The sequence below is a fragment of the Xenopus tropicalis genome, chromosome 2, assembly GCF_000004195.4.
Source record: "Xenopus tropicalis strain Nigerian chromosome 2, UCB_Xtro_10.0, whole genome shotgun sequence".
Classification (NCBI taxonomy): Eukaryota; Metazoa; Chordata; class Amphibia; order Anura; family Pipidae; genus Xenopus; species Xenopus tropicalis.
In genome coordinates, this window is record NC_030678.2 from 38,763,323 (window position 1) to 38,788,146 (window position 24,824).

The following is a 24,824-nucleotide window of genomic DNA, read 5'->3' on the forward strand; positions in this document are numbered from 1 at the left end:
CCAAAGCATATTGAATTGGTATGTCTGAGAATCTGTGTAGTGCTTCCTTCCACTAAAAAGTCAATTCTTGTCATGTTTCATTAATTCTTTTTCTTTTGTCATGGCATTCATGCTAATCCTTTTCACACTTGCTCGCAGCAGTGTATCCTTGTTCTGACGGCATAGGACAAAGCCATTTTCTCTGTATTAAAATGTCCTAATGATTTATAGTGTTGACAGACTGCCTTATAAATCGTATAATGGAATAGCCTTGTTAATGAAAGAAAAACGTGGATTCTTTCTGAGCTATTATACTCATATGAATATGTTGATGCTCAGAGGATTGCTAAGCCTTACAGATTTTATCCTAATTATTAAACACTCTATACAACAAGTTATAAATAATCTTATTGTACAGTGGAATATTTATTTCCAAAATTCATCCAGTACTGCAGTTATAGCCAAAATGGATATATCTGGATGAATAAAACACGTGATATTTGTTGATGTCACAGAAACAAGTAAGAAAATAAGGTATACAATGTTCTGGCTTTGAAATGGTGATCAATTAAATCATATTATTTTGTGCTCATCCTACTAATAAAGCCCTCTTTAGGCCCCCTTTAGTGGTCATGCAAAAATCACTTCTTTCTGGGGTCTGGCTGCTATCTACACCTTACACTAGATAAGATACCAGGCATTAGGTATAGTGAGCAGTGTTAGGGTACAGGTATCATGTTCGCAGGGCCCCAACTGAATGAGGCTCTAGAATTAAACATAAGTTAGAAGAGTAGCAGCCATATCTGTACTAATACCTGTATCAATCTGTAGGAATTGTAATACAGTTAAGGATTGGAAAAACATAGACCTAAATAGTCAGAGACTGAAAACGTTGAGATATATATATATATGTGTTTGTGTGTGTGTCTTATTGTAAGGCTTCCCGACATATTTTCCCCTCACTAAGGTTTTCCAGGTGCAGAACTGGTGTGTGATATACTCAAGGTACTTGGTATTATTTTGAGAAAACAAATAGAATTTCAGGAGAACAACATTAGGTTTCTATTCTTTTTATATTGTGTGTGTTTTCCTTTTATGGCACCTTAAACCTTTCAATCAACTTAAGGTAAATTTGCATGAGTCTGCGGATGTGAGTAAAGTATGCTTGCTGGGGTAAATATACATTTATTCTATAGGCATATTCAAATGAATCATCTCTTTTAAACACACTTTTTTTTACCTGATAGGAAACACTGAAGTAGCCAAAGCAGATGCCTGTAACACCATCTAACGGATAGCACTCAGTTAGCAGCAATAATCCCATCAAAGTGCCATGGAGCTCCTGATAGTGACGTTACCTTCTAATTAATATCCTTAATGATTAAGTGAGGGGTCAGGGAGAGTTGTGTAGGTGGCAGCAAGAAGCACTGACATAGCATTGCCAACCCTCCCGTACACCATCCCTATAAATAATCTTAACAGTGCCAATATTTAAGATACAACCCAATATGGTGCTGCCATAGTTATATACTTACAGTTTGCTTGTACTATATAAGCAACTGCATTACAAACATTCAATCCAAGTATTACTCCTAACTAGGCTTCATTCTATTTACACATATGCCTCGAATGGTTTGGGAGCACATGCCATATTTATTAAGGAAATAAGTGTAAATATAAAAATATGGCCTTTAAAAATGCCTTTAACTATACTAAATTGACATGTATGTACATGTATATCTTTATTTATAAAGCGCTACTTATGTACGCATCACTGTACAGTAGAATACATTAATATAAACAGGGGGTTATTAAGATAATAGATAAATACAAAGTATAACAATAAATACAGGATACAGTTGCAATAAGTTAAGAGTCAAAGACACAAGAGGATGGAGGTCCCTGCCCCGTAGAGCTTACAATCTTATTATCTGAAGAATAAATATGTAAGAGATAAAGTATTGCAATTTCCATGACCTCCCTTGCCTTTATACCTGCAAGTTGTTCCCTCCCCCATGTCAGGCCTGTTTATATGCTCACAAAATGCTATTCATTTGTAGTGTTGGTACAAGAGTCAACTCCTAAAGATGAAGTCTGTTTAAAAGCTCTAAATGGTAATTATGCTGTGTTCTTTTAATGGATTTAGAAGGCTGAGGCATCTTGAAGATAAACTAAAGAGACTTTCCCAGGTAGAGGGGAAAATGTTAAATTAGACTTACAAAAGGGCACATTACTTCAGTTTGGGCAAAATAAATGCTGCACATGTAGTTTGTCAGTGAAATCACAAGTAATTTTGGTTTCCTGCCTTTTGTTGCCTTTTGTTTAAAGTGATACTGAACTTGTAATTGCGGCATTAGAATTCTTACATACAGATGCTGTGCAGTTAGTTTAAAAATATATCTTTTAAATCCAGTAGCATCATAGAGAGAAAATATTGCTTTATACATGTAATACTTGTATCTTATTATCCAACACTTACAAATGATTTCTTGGCAACACATTATGGGGCTGATTCACTAAAGGTCGATAAAACGAGCACTATTTATAGCATGCGTTAAAAATTTTATTGCTTCTTATTTTTTGCGACTTAACGCTCAATTCACTAAAAGGACACACGCGATGTTCTTTGTGTTATTTAACTCGCGATGAGCATTTTTCTTGCGTTATTTCCTACTGCGCGCAATATATTTTGGAAAACTCCTGTTCTGAAAATGATCGTTTACCTGCAAACTAGAGGCTGCATCACTCTAGGGCCAACACATACTTGAAAAAATCCCACTGCAAACTCCATGTTGTGTTGCCAAAAGCTCACGAACTGCAATTTTCTTTAAGTACCTCCTTCCCCAAGTAGGTGTTAATCTTCGCACAGACTAATGCGATATTTAGTGCGTTTAATGCTTCATATGTGTTTGTGAATCATGCGTTAGTATTATTTCTATGCGAGAATTAACGAAATGCGAGGTAAACGCTTTGCGATAAGCATCTTAACGCATGCGAAATGACTTGGATGAATCGGGACTCAATTATCGCATGCTTTTTAACGCAAAAAAGAATTCGATAAGCATTATCGGCCTATAGTGAATCGGCCCCTATATATTTTAGACAAAAAAGGTTTATATATTTTATATTATATTCTATAGATGAGCCATGTAAGAATGAAACCATTGTTTTTTGGGGGTTTTTTCTCCCTATTCAGCATAATTGGCTGTCCTATTTTTACATTGCAGCTTATTTAAACTGTAGTGGAGCTTCTGAATCAAACACACATTAGTACCAATGCAGGGTAACAGTACATTATATTTAAATGCATATAAAAGCCTTTAACGTTTTGGTGTGACTGGTCCTTTAAATTTACCACTACACCATGCAGATTATTTTTTACTCTTTAATATGTCAGCGGTGGAACTTGCACAGGACTACAGTCGCTGATCCCTGCTCTGCTCCCATAGGCCAATGCAAATTTATACCCATGGTCATGGGAGTATAAATTGGCCCATTGTGCCGGACGCAAAATCATGGGTATGATCAGCTTAGGGGGTTGTTCACCTTTACATTAACTTTTAATATGAAGCAGAGAGTGATATTCTGAGACAATTTGCAATTGTTCATTTCTTATTTGAGTTTTTTTAATTATTTAGCTTTATGTTCAGCAGCTCTCAATTTGGCATTTTAGCAGTGATCTGGTACAATTGAATCTGGCAACCAAGCAGTGGTTTGAAATAGAGAATAGAATATGAATAGGAGTTTGACAAAATAGAAGGAAAAGTAATAAAGAGTAATTATAACAATAAGATTGTAGCCATGCAGAGCACTAATTTTCAAAGATTTCAATGATCCCCATTGAAAAGCTTAAAAAGAGTCAGAAGAAGGCCACAAATAATTGCAAAACTATAAAAAAGACCAAATAATAAGTTGCCAAGAATCAACATAAAGGTGAATAATTTCACAATATGTGAAATTCTCACTTACAGCGATGCTGGCTGGAAAAGCCCATGTTAGAGCAGAGGTGACATAAGTGGTTAAAAAAGATGCGGCAGAAAAAACAGTTGAACTTATATTTATATTGTTCCCCTCTCAACAATCTGTCTCTCTCCATGCAACTTTGTGTTGGAGTCAGTTATTTTGAAAGGCAGTTAGCACTAATACATTGTCTCTAGGCAAAGGGAGAACACATCAGTGTATTTGAAACTGTCAATCAAAATCTGACAGAGAAACAGATCGCTGAGAGGTAGAGTGCAACGTACCTTGATTATTTTAGAAGGGGTACATCATTTTTGTTTAGTTTAGTATTTAAGTTCCTTAATTCCATGTGACAAAGCACAAATTACATTTCCAGCTACCCTTTATGTAAAGACAATATCATTTTTCTTATTGTTAAACTACCTAACTGTTATAGAACATAGAACCCAATGTGTTTGTAGTCAAATGGGGCTGTGCAATTAGGCACTAAGTTTGCCTCAGCAGGAAGCATTTACTAGTCACCTGTTTACAAGCAAACGCCTTATTGGTTGCTATTGGTTACTGCACCTGGGCAAACTTAGTGCCTTTTGTTACACAAGGGGGTACGACTACTATGCCAAAATCAGTTGGTATGCGTTTCTGAAGTTATGCTTACAAAGTTCCCTTGAAAGGAGGTGGGGTGTTGATGTAACAGGTGGCTTGGGATTTGGTGGGTAGGGCAGGGTTATAAAGAGCCAGGGGAAAGAGTGGTAGCTAGGAGACAGGATTGAGGTAGGCAGGAGGTGGCTCCAGGCTTCACTGATACTTTACCAGCTAGGCCTGTAAAACACCAGCCAGGTGGCAACCCTATTAGGCTTTAAACCCAAATGTCCTAAGTATCCGTAAGGATATACTGTAACATAAATGCTTCTGAATGGAGTAAGACCAGCTGGATATCTGATAATTCAGAAATTTGGAAGGGAGCTCAGTACTGCAACCCACTAGACATGTACAAAATCATGGGTAAAATATTTATTCTTTATCCTGAGAAATGTAGTCAGCATCAAACACTCATCTTTCATTCCCCCTACATTAAGCTTGCCTACCTGACATAACTTTGACCTGCTGATGCAAGAAGCTATAGAATAGGGACATGGTTCTGAACTGATTGTATTAAAACCTCTGCATATTATCCATCTTAAACAGTACCTACACCTAACTGGCAGCAAGTGAAAATAATATCCAGGGAGTCTTTATTGCTTGATCTCTGTGACATTAGAGAGATATGCAGAAAGTAACATAATGGGATTCCCTACAATATTTGACATTCTTTGGGCTCATGGTGATTACAGTTTATTTTGAATGGAGAATAAAAGACTGGTTAAAAACTCTAGGCCCCTTACCCATGCCTCCCTCTCCCAAACAACCACACTAAGCACCTCAAAAACTGCCTGGTTTGTTGTACAACTTAACTTTTACTTCTTAAGGCCTTCTTCCCAGTGATCTGGGAAGAATAGGGGAATGCTCAGTTAAAGCTTTTACAGACCTGCCTTCAACTGTGCATGTTCCAGGTCAGCAACTGAAGAGAAGAGGACTTGTGTGTCACAAACCCTGCTGCTATAAACAGGTACAGCAAACAGGGCATTTGTAGGGGGTCTTCAGTTCTGCTGTGCAGGAGGAGGAACAGAGGCCTCAGAGGGGCACAACATTTTTGTTCTCTTTTAAGCATCCCCCCCTATAACTAGGAGTTGTGGAGGCAATGTTTTCAAAATATCAGTTTGTATAGATTTAGGGGTTTTTTTCTACCACGACTAAACTCACAAATGAGAATAGCATGAAGGTTTGCGTATTTATTAAAACACGTGACGCAGATGCCAAAATGGGTAAAAAAAACGTGAAAACTTGGAATCTTGAATTTTCAGTAGCGCAAACAGTTCCACCAAAAAAAACCCGAAAAACTCAAGTTCCTCAGAGTAAAAGGACTGCAAATATATTGCCTTGGACAATTCCCACTGACATTCACGGTTTTTGTATAGTGAATGCCAAAAAAAATAGCTTTTTTTGCCTGAAAAGTTGTGTTTTTACACAAAAAACACTAATCACAGAAAAAAATACAAACTATTCCTAAGACCATTGAACAACTTCTGCAGCTGGTCAGCTTTAGTATTGAAAAACATACTTATAAGGACAATTGTTTCCAGGACAAAGAATTTAAACGTTGTCCTCTCCCTGGTGATAGGCACAGTTGGCCTTTATGCTACCAATGCAAAACCAACACATACTGCTTTGAATGGAGTGACTATAAGACCTGTGAATGACAAACCAAATAGAAAACAAAGCTTTCTCTGATCTCTTGTGACAAACGGGCAGATGCTGTAAATTTCCTCGCACTTCTCTTCCATTTTAATGGATGTTTGACGTGAGGTGACAGACATCTTTTATCAGATCACTGAGCAAGATGTACTGAAACGCAAGACATGAACTGACCTTTCCCCACCAATTCCCCAGTGAGATAATTACACTGACTCTCCCCAAACACTATCATATTAGCACTTATTTAAACAAAACATGACAGAGGGCATATCGGAAGTTTATTTTTGGCTTTCATATCTGCAGGGCTTTTTCTACTTGTTCCCAGTACATATGTTTAATAACTTTAATCAGTAATCTGCTTTGTATTTAAATTGCAGACACCTCTATACAATCTATCATTATAGGATCTAGTTTTTATTGTGTGTGTTACATGGATATAACATGAATGGATTTTTCCCCAACCACTGCACACTTCTTGTTGGATAAGATATTTAGTTATCAATCAACTAAGGACTGAATTGATCATTCTGAGGCAAAATGAAAATAATACTAATTTATTTTCAATAGCAAAAATGTAATCAAGTACAATTTTCAAGGTCAAAGACCAGAACAAAGGACTCAACCAGCAATTCGGTCATTTTTAAAGCGTGTCTGGAGAAATGTGAAGGTTCACAAGAAATTTGAAACATTTATAATTATTTTGTGATTAAGGACAATTTTTGAAGTATTTAGAATTTGTGTATGCAGAATTAATTTCCACTTCATATTTATTAACTTAAATTGTCCAGTAATGTAGCTTCTGAGAATTAGATTTATTATTGGACTTCAGGTCTTTAGTGGTCACAGTTTAAGAGCTTGCCCAGTGTAACGTAGGGGACTATGCATTTGATAATACCATTTCCAACACTTCATAGGGTAAAAGTCCCTTTTACAATAAAACAGGCTTTATGGGTCCTAAAAAATCTGGACCAGTGCAACCTGCCAACTTTGCATTAGACATAAGTTAAAAAATATGAAGCCTCTTCATTACGTTTAATGTAATAACATGGTTTGGAATAGTAACCTGAGCCTGGCCCCCTGTTCTAATTTGAGACTGTCTTTAGCCTGCCTTCAGCCTGAATCCTACAAATCCCACAATTCCCTGCACATGTGATGTCAAGGAAAGGAACATCACAGTGCAATGCATTGTGGGTTATGTAGTTCCTACATGATGTCTGTAAGCTGTGGAGAAGTTGTTTGTTGTTTGTAACATGAATGTTTTAGTCCCTCCTTCCCTGCCAGGATTTTAAATGATATAGAAGAAGAACTGTTTTGCAGCTGGTGTTCAGTATATAAAAATGGTATTTATTCATACTTTTGTGAAGGAACAGATTACAGTGATAGGTATATTAGGGCTTTCTGTATTGTGTGGGGCTCTATAACAATTTTTGCTTCGGAAGCTAGAGTAGTATTTAAATTAAACTCATTTTTTTAAGGTGAAACAGGGCCAGCTTTTTTGTATTCCATTAAGATTTCAATGCAACTTTTCCAGGTGTGGGATACATAATCTGAAAACCCAGTATTAAGAAAGCTCCGAATTATAGGAAGGCCATCTCCATTAGGCTTAATTTTCATCAAATAATTCAGAATTTTGAAACATATTCCCTTTTTCTCTGTAAAAATAAAACAATACATTGCATTTGATCCGAGCTAAGTTATAATTGATCCATATTGGAGGCAACACAATCCTATTAGGTTTATATAATGTTTAAATTACTAAAGATTCCTAATGCAGAAAGCCCGAGGTCCCAAGAATCCTGGATAATAGGTCCCATACCAGTATTATTGAGCCAGAGGTCTAAAGAGTTAGTACATCTTTAAAACTATACATACAAAATCCACTAGCAGAACTGCTAATTGGCACAGTTTTCTGCCTAGAAATCAGTGCAGTTTGCAAGATTTTTATTCATTTACTATAAATTAGCTATGCAACATTAGGAGAACATACAACAAGTGCTGTGGTTATTCTTGCCCCTGGGCAGCACATTGCTCTGACTACAAAACACTGATTAGCTTTCAGAGCTGACCTTTTAAATTGTGTTGTGGAATGAATAAAAGCCACAAACCTGGAAAAAGAATGAAAAAAATAAGCAACTGCTTCTGCTAATTTTTTGTTGTATGAGAAAAAAGGATAGTTTTGTAGTAACTGAATTTTTCATCATGACACCAATGTCCCTCCCATGAGAAACATGAACGTTACTCTTTGTACTGGTAACAAAAAATGTGCCACTTTGTACCTCTTTATTTCATTGCCCTCCACCCCTTCCCAATTAGACCTGTTACTTCTGCTATAGTTTTATAGGAACTAGACAACCAAAAAAAGTATAACATTTTTGGGGTGTGCCTGATGAAGGGGCACCCCCTGAAACATTGTTGTTTTTTTCTTTTCCACATTAAACACGAGGGACTAGTTCCCCATTGCAATAGTCTTTGAGTACCAGTACCTTGTTTTTGTTGTATAGTACCTCTAAACTGCTTGGAGGAGTGCCGTCTCCCCAAAGGATTGCGCACCAGGTTATCTGTTTTAGATGCCCAGGTGTGCCAGGATTCACCTTTGTGCATTATAGTTTTAGAGGTAGTAAGGCTCATTTACAAAAGGCTTAGGTGCAACAATGTGTGTGCTTAGCACTTTCCTTGACCTGGCAGTAAATAAAGTATTTTGTTTACCTGTACTTGCTTAATGTTGCACCAGTTGCAGTTGCTTTTAGGTGGGCGCTCCTACACTGTACCCATTTGCGTGTAATTTACTTTCCGGTTAAAACATTTTGCTCATAATTGTGGCATTGTGGGTAAATGCGTGCCAACTTGTTCCATTTTTTTTGCATTTTGCACTCCTTTACAAAATCAGCCCTTAAATATGTATTAGAGTGCTTAATCTTGCAGTTTCTGCTACAGACAGCACACTTATGAATGGTTGGATGCATTTAGCTATCGCAGCTATCACCTTGATTTTAACCTGTAAATTCAAGCCAGCATCTCTTATGAAAATAAATGGTCATAAATGTACCTATTCATCCCTTTTTTGTATAGAGTTTTCTGCTTAAATGGCTTGTAGACTGATAAATGGTGGATCTTGAAATCCTTTTTAAATAACTTTGTATGCTAAGTAAAATTCTGTTACTGTGACTGAGAGATATTTTATTTAAACTCTATTGCTAGGCAAAGCCATACATTCCTGCATTTTCTTAAGAACTTGAGATTTTGCCAAGAACTTGAGATTTTTATAGCTGAAAAGTATGCACTGAATATGTCTATGAAGATTTTCATTCATCCAGGCCATGGTATATCTAGTATAAATAAATTTGAAGCAACTGGACTTGTTTAGTAATCATTGAAGACGTTTCACTACTCATCCGAGCAGCTTCTTCAGTTCAACTGACTGGTATGGGAAGTCCTCAGCATTCACGCAGGCCAGGAACACTACAGGCCAGGACTCTGCTGTCTTTCTACACCTAAAAGACAAGGGACACTCCTTTGAAAATAGCAATGTCCAAATTTTGGACAAAGAAGACCGCTGGTTTGAAAGAGGTGTAAAAGAGGCCATTCATGTCAAAGTGGAGAAGCCATCCCTTAACAGAGGCGGGGGACTTCGACACCATCTGTCTGCTACATACAATGCTGTTCTAACATCTGTACCCCGGCAGTTTCAGAACTCTTCACACATCCATTCATGCAACTCTAACAAGTAACACCTGTTTGAAGAGTTGCATGATACTTTGGTAATCCTTTCAAAGTAACTCCACAGCATTCACACCTCTGTGAGTTTCAGATGTCACCTTTCTGAAGAGTTACATAGTGCCATTGTGATTGGATTAGTGGAAGAGTATATATGCTGGGGACTTCCCATACCAGTCAGTTGAACTGAAGAAGCTGCTCGGATGAGTAGTGAAACGTCTTCAATGATTACTAAACAAGTCCAGTTGCTTCAAATTTATTTATACTAGATATGCACTGAATAGCCTAAAGGTGGCCATGCAAGTTAAGATCCACTCGATTCTCCCAATATGCCCACCTAAGGTGGGTGATATTAGGCCAAAATGATTGAAATACAATGGTGGGCATAGGTGCTGTTGGACTGAGGAGCACATCAATGCGCCAATGTGGTCCCTGCTCCAGCAGGAAAATCAAACCTGCCTGATCGACACCTGGCTTTTTATCGGCCAGATATCGTCCTGGTAGGCCCATTGGGGTCTCCATACACGGGCAGATAATCTGCCAGACTGGTCTGAAGGACTCGGCAGCTCAAATCTACTGAGTATTTGCTTAAATAACGATGTAGAAGTAACCTGTACATATATGTATATGATCCTACTGGTTCACTGTTACACCCTTGTTTTTAGCTGGATGACTGGAATTTTTTCAGAAGATAAAGTTAATTTATTCTTTTCTTCACCTCTCCCCCCGCCTTTGTCTCATCTCATTATAGATCGCATCTCTCCCTGTCTCGACAGAACTACTACTGAAGCAATGTTATGAACAAAGCTCCATAGGCCATTCCAAGATAAATGAAATTTGCTCAGCATAGTTTATTAAAGCCTACAGTAAACAGATGTTTATCTCCTATTACATGAAACATTGGTGCCAAGGTATGAAAATGACAGAAATATTGCTGTTATAGTTCTATAGATTGTTGTCTGAATCCTTTTTTTTTTTTTTCATTTGCTTTTAACAGGCACAGAATACATCATGTTGCCTTTAAGCATGACCTGTCATACATTGTGTGTATCAGTATTTCCAATGTTCCCAGAATTCAGTTTGATCTGTATGACTACTGGCAGTTACAGCCTGCAGCTGTATTGAGTGACTGCAGACAAACCTGTGATACCGTAGGGAAGTTGTACATAAAAGGACAAAACAACTGCAAATCTCATTCCAGTTTCAGAGGCAAATGGTCTTGCAGTAAATTCATTTCCATCCCCTAATAAGCAACAAATGAATCAGAATACTGATCACTAGACTGTAGGTCATTTGCTGTAAATCACATCTCACTCTGTGTACACTGTAGTACAAAATCCCATCCAGTGACTTATTATTTCAAAACTATGCTCAGGAACCCAACTGTGGCTCTTGGTCCAAAGTTGCAGATCACTGAAACTTACTTTCCAAGTAAGTGTGCCCAAGTTCCTGCTCCCAGTTACCCTAGTACATGCTGGTATGTTTAAGTAAATGCAAAAAATACTTCTCTATACCCTCAATTCATCCCTCTAAATGATTACCTTTTAAGCACAGTGCCTTCTAGGTTTTCAGTGGACCTCCTTCCAATGTGGAGGATCTTTCTGTCTTGGAAAAGGTTTCCTGTCCTCCTGGGTGAGGTTACAACCTGTAATTTGAAAAAGAGGAGCATATAACCTGAAGGGGATAACAGATTACCCATTTCTGTAAAGCACTTGCCTAATATGTTGGCAGTCACATGAACTTCATACATCCACATTGTTTTGCAGTTTACCTGTAAAGATATCCTATGAAAAATTGAATATATTTACTGAGAATACCCTGATTAATATTTGGTATGTACACTATGGGCTTTTCTACTTTCTTTAAACAAAAGATTTACTTATGGGTTGCATAGTTGTAGCTACTTGGAAATGTATATATCAGGAAAAGGAATAATTCACTAAACTTTTCTGCAGCTGATCATTATTAAGATGCAAGAGCTGTGTACTAAATTTGAATTGTTACCATATGTTATGCTTTTGACAAGCCAATTAATATATCTTGCCAGTATCAGTGATCACAGGGCAGTAGGTATGTCAAAGGGTAGGCAGCTGGTTGAACAGTTTTATTGGAATAATAAATGATTGCAGATTCATACCAGCTGTTTGCCAAGAAGCAATTGTGTATCAACCAAAGTTGACAGAGAATGAGACCTCACAAATACTCTAATTATTACTATTTATGGATTTAATTCGAACCATCATTTTACTAATTTCTTATTCAACCAATGTAATGCATCCATATCTCATGTGTCTTGTTAAAGCAATTATTCTGTGTCTTATTTTTCTTTGGATATATTCATTTTATACTAATTACAAGAGGACATCAGAATGTGAGCCAGTATTTTAGATTTATAGATTCTTCTTTTAAATGCAGGAAGCTTCTGATGTTTAACAATGCTACATTAGAAAAGGCCTGGTTGCATTACCAAATTAAAAACCATGAACCACTTAATTTCATCATCTACTGGCAATGTTATATATAAAAAAAAATCACCTGTGCTTATAGTGGGGCATCTGAAAAATGTATATTTTGGTGCTAGGTTCTAGAGTTGTCTGGATTATAGCGAGTTCTGAGCCTAGGCCCAAATTGGGCAGGCTAACAATTGGATAATACACCCAAAGAGGCCTGCATTAACCCGCCAATGCCCTTCTTATCCAACAGGATTTGCAATCATGGGCTTTTACCATCTGGCCAATTTTTGCTCAGATAACAACCGGGCATGACCAAAAATGGGCCAATTAGTTTCCAGTAATATCTGGGCTGAGTCTGTGTATGGCCACCGTAACACTCTCGTTACTGTGCCAACCAGACTGGTGCTTACTGGAAAATGCCTATGAAAAAACTAATTTGCTTTGTTACAGAAATGGGCAACTGTGCACTAAATACAGGTACCTAGCAGTATCCCAAAGTATCATCTTTGAAACTAGCAAGTCATGCATGTGGAATATCAGGGAGAGTTTAAATATACTGGGCCATGCCTAGTACATACACCAACACTGATAGAAGATACATGGAAGAACCAGGTATCCAACCTGCAGCAGCTGTTAATTTGACAAAGCCTAAGAGACTTTTGGCTTTTTGACTTTTATAGTTATAGAGCAATTTGCTTCAAGATGACCAATTCAACAGTTGATTATGGACTCCAAAACTTTGTTTGGCCACAGAATGTTTTCCCCATGATTTCTAAGGTACAGGCTTTATTTGAGTTCTCTGTAGTTTAGTGTGAGCATAAAGAGGAATAAAAGAAATGTCATATAGCTGGACTGCTGAAACTTTTTTAACTGAGCAGCCTTTGAATTTATGATCAGTTAAAGCATTCTATACCTTTCCTCTACAACCTGTCCATAACCTTGTGCAGTCCTTGCTTTGGTAACATATGTCTGTGCACTTATTCTCATGGTATAAGAACATGACATGGAACATGAGAAATTATTTGTGGAACATTGCTGCTTGCTTATTCTAAAGTGGTCTCTAGCCAGTGGACATGAAAGAAAGAATATTTTTAATTGGTAACAAAAAAAAACAAACAAACAGACAAAACCATTCTGACCTTTTATGTGCTTACTGTACTCTCTAAGGCAGAGAAAACATTAATGAAAACACTGTGACCTTTTTATTTTCCTACTGTACTCTCTAAGGCAATTTGTATAATACTAAAAGAAAATATTTACAGTTTCACAAACAATATTTCGGCTGAAACTAACTCATCGTTCCAAAAAGTTCTTCAAGTGCCGATTTTTATTTCCCCTTAAACTAATCACCCCCCTAGGCCAGCTGCAACAACAAAACAACCAACTAACCCGCCTGGTAACAAAGTCCGCCTTTCAACCTGTCAATCTGATGCTCCTTGTCCTTGCAGTCGCATGCATGCCCACCCTCTACTTTGTTAGTTCTCCAAGCCACTGGGGACTAGAGACTACTAAGCATCCAGTGCTCCAGAGACAGATGTGGCTGGGCACCATTCTGCCTCAATTTTATGGTGCCCTAGGCCTGAGCCATTGGGCCTTCCCTCAAATCTGAGCCTGAGTTCTTCTAAATGTTTATTATATTCTATACTGGACAGCTGGCCCTGGCCAAATAAACTCAGTTAAGAACTGGACATAAAACTTTATTTACACTGTGTGGCCAAAAATATCCAGATGGCTGCACGTCCAACATTTTCTGCTTCTGCAAAGATGTGGAACACTGGCGGGATTGCTTCCATTCAATCACAAGAGCATTAGTGACGGTGGGAACCGATGTTGCGTTATCAAACCTGGCTCACAGTTGACTTTCTGCGAGGACCTAAACCACAAAAGATGAACAATCGTTTCTAGCATGTTATTTGCATTCTGCCAGGTCTAACGCTGACATAAAGTCTATGGCACTGGCAGTATTCCTTCAGTTAAAGCAACTGAATTGTTCACTCACTGGCCTCACTGTCTAGATGTATATTTTAGCCATCATCCATATTTCTAACACTTCTAACTATCTCCTTGGGCTACAGGTGACTATATCAATTTAGATCACTGTCAAAAAGGAAGTAGAGCAATAAGATGAACACAACATCAACCATGATCCATGATAGAAGATCATACCATCTCATCACAGCAATGGCCCCCTCATTGGGCCATTATTGGGATTTAAATAGAAATAATTCTAAATCACGTGATGGTTTGAAGAACTGGTCTATCTATTTGACCAGCAAAAGAGGGCAGTAAGCTTGTCACAGAAAGAAAAAAAAATCTTTAATACATTGAAAAGCTTTATTGAAATACAGTCCTTGGCCATGAAAAAATAGCTGATTTTGCAATATTTTCAGCATCTCTGTATTTTGACCTATTTCCTTATAAATGTCATTCCATTTATTATTTCTTGTCTATAATTACAATTTGGATACCACACCCAGTGACTGGAAAAGCATCTTAGGGAAATTGTTAATTGCGCTGTTATGATAGCTTGAGACTGCCTGATGTTATTTACCTCTATGGATACATGATACTAAACACAAACAACTGCAGGATATTGTACCACATTTTTTATGTTATTTTACTATTTCATTTATATGCTGTCACTGGATTTGAATTTTGAAATGTAATGCCTAGTTCTGTCCTTACTGGCTCCTTCTATAAAATCATTCTTGCCTCAGTAGGACTCTCTGGATTCTTGTGTTGTAAGATTTGGCAGAACCCAAATAGGGCCAGGACCAAAGCCAAAGGTGGCAGAAAATCACATTTAGACAAGAATCGAGAGACTTCCCTGAGGTTTGGGTTTGCCTTACATGACATCAGGTGTATCTGCACACATCATTTAGGAATGCTAAAAGTGTGACTTAAGACTTTGAGAAATGCCTGGAGTTTCTAATGTATCTGTAAAACTATTTTCCCTTTGTAATCCTTTACATGTAAAAGCTAAGCTCTACAGTTAAAAATTCAGGTACCTAGGGCATGTGAACTTCTTGTGAATTTTGCATGAACTTCATAGACTCACCCTCATACCACAGGACAGTCTAGCTATAAACATGTTGTAAATAGGATAATTGACCTGTATCATAAAAAGCTGGGCAGCACTGTAATTAGTGATATATCAAAGCTAAGTGTAAAGTACTGGCCATTGTATAAGCAAATTACTTAAAAGAATGTTACTACCATCTAAAAAAATGTTGCTACCATCTAAGTCATTATTTGTCTTTTCAGCTCAAGTATTAATAAAGGAGACTGGCCTAATGTACTGTAATTTGTCTTGGCAACAGGCAGACCATGGTTGAACTTAGGAAATAGTTACATGTCTTAAGGTAGTTGGTTAATAAAACCACAATTATCTTTAGCTTTCCCTAAATTAAGGAAAGACTAGAATCTATTAAAATTTCAACTGTGGCAAACTGAGTCTGCAATAATTGTGTAATGGACCTACTTCTACCTAAAATTAAGGCAGAGTAGCTTCTATAAAGATTTCAACTTTGGCAGGTTCAGACCAGGATTATGTACTAGACCTAACTTTGCCCTAAATTAAGAAGAATGTGGGATTCATTAAAGAGATACTGACACCAGAAAGTAAATCTTTTTTTTACATCTATCATAACATTGTCTTTGCAAGAACTTTATAATTTTGCCATAAAAATATTTGCCTGAGGCATTTACATAATCTGTCTCATCCCCCGTGTTCCTCTATGAGGGGGCAGCCATATTTGTCTGTTAGCATTAGAAGCTATAACTGACAGGCTGAGAAGGGACAGTCAGGTTGGCAAAACAGTCAGGTTTAGGAACTTCAAGCAACAATTACTTACAAAACCAAACCTGTCAGCAAAAAAATGTCAACACAACCTATAGGTAGCTTTTTATGTACATTCATATTTTAAAAATGTAGTTTTTTCGTGTCAGTATCACTTTAAGATTTCCACTTTGGCAAGTCAAGATCTGGATTATAGAATTGTGTAGTAGACCACACTTTCTTCCCTGCAAAATTATTTCTTTATTGAAGTTAACTTTGTTTATTCTGGGGTTCCCAGACCAAGCTAGTGATAAAAGAGCATATGTCAAGTTTGAGTGAGTAAAAAATCTAGATACTGCAAGCTGAATGCTCTTTAGAGGGCAATCAAACCCAAAACACCTTTATTTTTTCTAATATACAGGTATAGGATCCATTATCCAGAAACCTGTTATCCAGAAAGCTCAGAATTACTGGAAGACCATCTCCTATAGACTCCATTATAATCAAATAACTGACATTCTAACTAGGATATAATTAATCTCTCTTCGGGGCAAAATTGGGTTTATTTAATGTTTAAATATTTTCTTAGCAGAGTTAAGATACGGAGATCCAAATTACAGAAAGACCCCACCTTATCCGGAAAACCCAAGCGTTCTGGATAACAGGTCCCATACCTGTAAAAGGCATGAAAAGAATAAAAGTGTAGTATATTCAGGAAAGCAAAAATGATGGCTTAAACTTGCGTCCAGCCCCCAACTCTCTTCCTTGAATTAAGGTCCTATAAACTGCTTTACGCCTTGGTGTTCATTTAATATAATATTGAATTATTAATGGAATACTCTGATGGGTATGAATGAGATGCTCTGAATTTATATGACAGTTTATTTCCATGCCAGTTAGCAGGAGTTAGTACACTGTAATTAATTACTTAATTATTTAAAAAAAAACACTTCTAAGATAAGATTTTATTTAATGATGCCTATATCTTTATAATTAGTTATATGCAAAAAGGGCAATGTTTCCATCCACTTCATTTCACTGCACAGGAGAAGAGCTACCATCTGCACTTTGTGTGACTGCTGCGAGAATGAAGGATTTTCTTAATTAAATTGCCAACATTTGTTATCCTGTGATTCAGATGTTATTAACGTTAAATAGGATTTATAGTTTTTCTAATTGGAAAACAGTGTTTTTAGTTGCTGCATAACAGGGTTTTCTTTTTTTAATGACATCAGTACCCCTGCCCCTTACCTCTCCTGCTGCTATTTAATTTCAAGGGATGCTAAGTGGTCCAGCCCAGATGCCAGCTTTGTGGGTACAGTCACCCATGACACTGTACAGGCATGGGACCTGTTATCCAGAATGCTTGGGGCTTGGGTTTTTCCAGATTAAGAGATTTTTCTGTTATTTGGATCACTATGCCTTAAATCTGCTAAAAATGTATTTGAAAATTAAATAAACCGAATAGGATTGTTTTGCCTCCAATAAGGATTAATTATATCTTAGTTGGAATCAATTACAATGTACTGTTTTATAATTACAGAGAAATAGGAAATCATTTTGAAAAATATTAATTATTTGATTAAAATGGAGTCTACGAGAGATGCCCTTCCAGTTTGGAGCTTTCTGGATAACATGTTTCCGGATAACAGTTGCATATTTAATAGTGTGGTTGCCATAAAGTTTTACTAGGTTTCCTAGTAGGGCTTTACTCACAGGAATGGAGACACAATAAAAACTTGTTTCGCTAAATTTTTATTGCATTTATTATTAATCGTTGTTAATCTCTTTCCTATGGGTACAGACCCATGAAAAGCGAGAGATCCGTTAATTCATACATGTTCTTACATAGAACTGCATCAAATAGCAAATGCTTGTAAAAACAAGCCATGTGACTACCATATGTATGTAGCCATGCTTTTTAGGCATGACCAGAGTTGCAAATAAAATCTGATAATAGGGTTAGTTACCGAGTATTTCTGAATATTAGTAGTGGAGCCCCATTTCAACAAGGAAAGCCTAATGCATTGGTGGTGCTGAAATGAATCTTACTTTTAGCCCCAGCCCCAAGTAAATTAGGCTTTCCTTGTCCTTTAAATACCAATGCTGTTGGCACTTTTGTGCTGCTTAAGAAAAGATCGCTATCTGAACTCCGGATATTACGCCGTTATTTTTCATAAGTTCCGGTGGAAGAAAAAACGCGCCGATTTTACGGCCTTTTTTACGCCATTTTTACATGGCGAAGCCTGGCGATGTGTGGTGAATTTTCTCGCCGTGTTTTACACAGCATAATAAATATGCCCCTTAGTGTCTTAGTGCTACATTTCCCAAAAAGTATGCCTTTTATATTTATACCTTTAATTACATTTATACTGTTTTTAATCCAGAATTAATAGAGGTAAGGCTTCACATATTCACAATATTAGTCCTTCCAGGGTTCTGTATATGCAATAGATTTCTGGATAATCTACACTAGTTCTGGAAAACACATAAGGGCTCAGTGCTGATTGTGGGGCAGGGTGCAAAGTGCAGAACTCACTATCAATTCCCCCATGAAAACAGTGCTGCCTGTGTTTAGTAGGGGAAGCCACATAGACATTCCTTCTAGTGCATCATGCAAAGCAGCCCTGTATGAGAGGGAACCCTTCTGCGCAGCACTTTGCTATGGATTTTCAATTAGGCGTAAGAGTAAGGAAGGAAGTGGTGTTTAAATAAGCAGTAAGGGGCGTGCTTTTGTGCCCCTGCTTTAGCACTGAGTGTCTGTGGGCTTATTAAATGGCCCTTAATATCTTTAGTAAAACATTTTTGTTCTCACTTTGAAGGACCCAAGCCCAAATCTTCACTATGTATAAGTTCCAAACAAAGGATTTTTTCATTAAGTAGGCGAGGATTTAATAAATAATAATAAAAAAAAAAATACTTGTAATTGAAAAGCATGCTTGACCTTCGTTATACTGTTTATTAAAGCCACAGAACTTTTAGAGGGTATCCGTAGACTTATACAAACTTGTCATTTTTCTTTTAACATATAGTTAAAGTTTTTATAGTTTAAAAAATAGGTGCTGGAATACAACACAAATACAAGAGTTTCTTAGACTTGTAGGGCATTCAAGGTCTTTCCTGTAGAAGTGAAACTTTTGCTTCTTATTTTGTCCTCCAAAAAGAAGCCCATCAATCTTTCTCCACTCAGTATCTTTCTTGTTATAGTGTTATGAATTTCTAGCATCTTCATTGACTGTTGTCAGCCATTTGATATACTACTTGGCACAAAAGGGAAAACAGTCCTATCAAACATGAGTAAAGTGGATTTAAAACTGTGTTGGTTTTAGAATGTGAAACATATCTCATGGTGGCCCGCATATATAAACAGTCTATGAAATTATAGGTTTTATAGCTTTTCATACTTAATGGCTTTATAAAAATTGAACAAATTTGCACCTGGGCAGTAACCCATGGCAACCAATCAGATGTTTGCTGTTTTACCAGTAGCTGGCAGAAAAAAAGCTCATCACTGATTGGTTGCAAAATAGCCCATTGTTTATAAAAGACCCAATGTTCCTTGGCTGCATTTGGTTGCCCAACATCCAAGTCTTCATCTGCCTGGTTGTGGTAACATACCTAATAATGAGTTATCTAGCTGGCTCTATCTGTTTTCCTAAGAACACTATTACTGCAAACATTTTATTAATTGCTTATTTGAGAATTTAACCTGGTTCACCTAAAGTTAGGCCACTGACCTATGCACCTAAGAGCTTCTTGATGTTCCAGCACCCGGAGCCATTGCCTTGGCCCAGATGCAGGCACAGGGAGCGGATTTTGGGGCAGAACTGCATACTAGAGCAGAGTTGTGCAGAAATCCTCTGTCTGCACCTGGGCTGGTGCAGGCACCTCAAGAAGCTTTGAGTAGGGGCAGATTCCTGGCTTGTGTTTACCCACAGCCTGAGAATCAGCTACATGTGATAGTAGCCTTATCCTTTATTTTACATTTAATCACCTTGTAGGACCCAAAATGCAGAACATTGTGTAATTATTTTAGGCCTTATTCTTACTAGGCACCTACAGAAAAACAAGTGTCAGGACTACCCAGGACTCAGTAAGGGCTATACCAGCAATTCACAAGGAACATTTGAATATTAATTATCAAAAAAATGTCAATGTATATTGCAAAGCTGTTGAGAATTAGATTTTTATTATGCAAAAAAGAAAAAAAAACTTTTTTTTATTCAGGTAATGGAACATACTATACATGTGCATTTTGCCCAGTGATCTATGCAGTAGCCATTTTGGAATTATCAAGCCTGTGAATATGTGGCATGTTAATAATACATAGTACTGGTTTTGGGGATTTTTACTTTAATTAACCTGTGTAATTAACCCCCATCTAATCGTCTCCTGCTTGGAGTCATATAACTACTCATGCTAACGTTCTTGTATTATTATTTTCTTAGAATCTTTCCTTATAGTATAGGTAAAAAAAAAACTCATTATCCAGAAACCCATTATCTAAAATGCTTCAAATTATGGTAAGGCCATCTGCCATAGACTCCATTTTAATCAAATAATTAACATTTTTAAAGAGAATTTCCCATAATAAGCCAGTACCTTGTACTTAATACCAACTAATATATTATTTATCCTTATTGAAGTTAAAACAATCCTATTGGGTTTCATTAATGTTTAAATTATTTTTCAGAAGACTTAAGATATGGAAATCCAGATTATGGAAAGACCCCTTATCTGGAAAACCCCAGGTCCCGATCATTCTGAATAACAGGTTCCATACCTTTATACTGGAAACCTAAACTGTATACACTGACACATAGTAGCTGCCCTTGTCTTTTAGATTTTTGCAGGAAAATTACCAAGATCAAAATTGGATATTATTCCTGATGTATCTTATTACACATTCATATACAATATCCAACTGGTTCACGTATGACAGACAATGGGGCAGATTTACATAATATTGTACTGGAAAATCCAGTGGAATTGCCCAGCTATTTAGAGACTTTAGGAAACACCACAAAAAATGTTACCTCTGCTATGTGTTCTAGGTTTAGTATAACTGCAGATTGATTGTATTTATATTTTTTTTGTCTTCTTCTTTGCCAGTGGAATTTTTATATTGTGATTTGGCTTCCATGAAGTCCATCCGGCAGTTCGTCCAGATTTTCAAAGCGAAGAATCTTTGCCTTCATGTTTTAGTGAATAATGGTGAGTCCTATAATATTTATGTACTGGAAATCCAATAATAAGCCATGTGGGTGCATGATTAGAATGCAGAGTACTGGGGATGTTATAAATACTTAATAACGTGTAACATGTTTGTGAGAATTTTCAGAACTGTGCCCCTAATTTCAATCAACAGATGCTTTTGTTTCAGTCAGTTCCAGTTGCCTCCAAGTTCATTTACTCTTAGGGGCTGATTTACTAAGACACGAATTCGAATCCGAATTGGAAAACGAACATTTTGCGACTTTTTCGTATTTTTTGCGATTTTTTTCGTCGCCTTTACGACTTTTCGGAAATTATCGCGACTTTTTTGTAACCATTACGGCTTGCGCGAAAAAACGCGAGTTTTTCGTAGCCATTACGACTTGCGCGAAAAAACGCGAGTTTTTCGTAGCCATTACAATTCGCTCATATCTTGTCGCGACTTTTTCGTATTGAGCGCTCATAAGCGGCGGGCGAAACTTTCAGACTTAGCATGATTTTGGAAGCCTCCCATAGGACTCAATGGCACCCTGCAGCTCCAACCCGGCCCAAGGAAAGTCTCCCGTAGGGCTCAATGGCACCCTGCAGCTCCAACCCGGCCCAAGGAAAGTCTCCCATAGGGCTCAATGGCACCCTGCAGCTCCAACCCGGCCCAAGGAAAGTCTCCCATAGGGCTCAATGGCACTCTGCAGCTCCAACCCGGCCCAAGGAAAGTCTCTCATAGGGCTCAATGGCACCCTGCAGCTCCAACCCGGCCCAAGGAAAGTCTCCCATAGGGCTCAATGGCACCCTGCAGCTCCAACCCGGCCCAAGGAAAGTCTCCCATAGGGCTCAATGGCACTCTGCAGCTCCAACCCGGCCCAAGAAAAGTCACCATACTGAAGCTTGAATGAATCCTAATGTTTCGTACTCGGCGCGAAAGCTGTGAAAAAGTCTCGACTTTTCGCACAAGTTTTAACGCTACGAAAAAATCGCAACATTTTGCGCAACTTTCGGAATGGCTACGAAAAAGGCGCGACTTTTCGCGCCAGTTTTAACGCTACAAAAAAATCACAACATTTTGCGCAACTTTCGGAATGTTCGTGGGTTAGTAAATGTGCCTCTTACTGTTGCTTCTGACATAATTTGACCATAGGAATGTAAGCTGTGTGACACAACTAGAATTAGCATACAGAGATACCACAAAGCATATCAATCCTGTTGAGTGAGGAAGAAGTATTTAAGAGGAATGAATCCCAACAGTGTGAAGTCTGTTTGTAAGACCTGTGTCACAAGAAATGTAAATACATATAGAGCATATATTTAACCAAAAAGGACATTTTTGGATTCATATTAAAGGTGTATGTATTGCATATTTAATGACCTAGTCGTCGAGGTGTTAATATACACCTGTATTCAACATAAGTTCAGTAAATAATGCCGTATGCCTGCATGATGTTTAATAAACACAGGCTTTACCAGCTGTTCTTAAAGGGCACCTGTCGCTGGGAAATTGTTTACCCTGCTGGAAGTGTGCATTAATAGAGCCCACATTCTGGTTGGGGGAATCAATACAATTTTGTGCAAAAAAAGCTCCTAACGGGCACTATGCCACTAGCAACAGGAGGGAGATCCCAGTGCAGGCTGCCATGTTGTGACACTAACATGCAAATTATACTTAGTGCCCCAGTTTGCACATTATGGGGACCATTCATTAAACATAGTAGTAACATAGTAAGTTGGGTTGAATAAAGACATACGTCCATCACGTTCAACCATAATGCCTATATATAACCTGCCTAACTACTAGTTGATCCAGAGGAAGGCAAAAAACCCCATCTGAAGCCTCTCTAATTTGCCGCAGAGGGGAAAAAATTCCTTCCTGACTCCAAGATGGCAATCGGACCAGTCCCTGGATCAACTTGTACTAAGAGCTATCTCCCATAACCCTGTATTCCCTCACTTGCTAAGAATCCATCCAGCCCCTTCTTAAAGCTATATAATGTATCAGCCAGCACGACTGATTCGGGGAGGGAATTCCACAACTTCACAGCTCTCACTGTAAAAAATCCTTTCCGAATATTTAAATGGAACCTCCCTTCTTCTAAACGGAGTGGGTGCCCTCGTGTCCGTTGGAAGGACCTACTGGTAAATAAAACATTAGAAAGGTTATTATATGATCCCCTTATATATTTATACATAGTTATCATGTCACCTCTTAAGCGCCTCTTCTCCAGTGTAAACAGACCCAACTTGGCCAGTCTTTCTTCATAACTGAGACTTTCCATACCCTTTACCAGCTTAGTTGCCCTTCTCTGGACCCTCTCTAACTCAATAATGTCCCGTTTGAGCACTGGAGACCAAAACTGAACAGCATATTCTAGATGGGGCCTTACCAGCGCTCTGTAAAGGGGAAGAATAACCCCCTCCTCCCGTGAATCTATACCCCTTTTAATACAGCTCAAAACCCTGTTTGCCCTTGCAGCTGCTGCCTGGCATTGCTTGCTACAGCCAAGTTTATTATCTACAAGGACTCCAAGGTCCTTCTCCATTATGGATTTGCTTAGTGCAGTCCCATTAAGGGTATACGGGGCTTGCATATTTTTACATCCCAGGTGCATGACCTTACATTTATCCACATTAAATCTCATCTGCCACTTAGCTGCCCAGATTGCCAGTTGGTCAAGATCCTGCTGCAGGGATGTCACATCCTGGATAGAATTGACTGGCCTGCAGAGTTTTGTGTCATCTGCAAACACTGATACATTACTCATAATACCCTCCCCCAAGTCATTTATGAACAAGTTAAACAAAAGTGGACCCAGTACAGAACCCTGAGGGACCCCACTGAGAACCTTACTCCAAGTAGAGAATGTGCCATTAACAACCACCCTCTGTACCCGATCCTGTAGCCAGTTTTCAATCCATGTGCAAACGGCTTCACTAAGACCAATAGACCTTAGTTTAGAAAGCAGTCGTTTGTGGGGAACGGTATCAAATGCTTTGGCAAAATCCAAATAGATGATATCTACTGCATCCCCACTGTCCAGCTTCTTACTTACCTCATCATAAAAAGCAATTAAATTGGTCTGACATGACCTGTCCTTCATAAAGCCATGCTGATTACTGCTCATAATGGCATTCTCCACTACATAATTTTGAATGTGATCCCTTAACAAGCCTTCAAATAACTTGCCCACCACGGATGTCAAACTTACAGGCCTATAATTGCCAGGCTGAGATCTTACTCCCTTTTTAAATATAGGAATGACATTCGCCTTCTTCCAATCACTAGGTACCATACCTGATGAAAGAGAGTCTGAGATTAAAGCATGAATTTCCGCCAATTAATAGCACGATTGGAAAAAAATTTGGAGTAACCACAATAATTTCTGATGTGCAAAAATTCTTTTCTTGGTCGTACAAAAATATTATGGTTGCGGTCCGAAAGTCAC

The 24,824-nt window shown here is 37.9% G+C and overlaps 1 protein-coding gene across 5 annotated transcripts in view; it reads left to right on the plus strand.

Moving 5' to 3' along the window:
* Nucleotides 1–24,824, plus strand: part of dhrsx (dehydrogenase/reductase (SDR family) X-linked) — a 152,466-nt gene that overhangs the window by 69,581 nt on the left and 58,061 nt on the right. For 4 of the 5 annotated variants that reach the window (XM_031896696.1, XM_002933618.5, XM_004911740.4 and 1 more), the window contains exon 4: nt 21,289–21,390. The exons of the other annotated variant lie outside the window; for it this stretch is intronic. In XM_031896696.1, the coding sequence (XP_031752556.1) occupies nt 21,289–21,390 (102 nt within the window). The remainder of the gene's footprint in view (nt 1–21,288; nt 21,391–24,824) is intronic. 5 annotated transcript variants of the gene reach the window in all.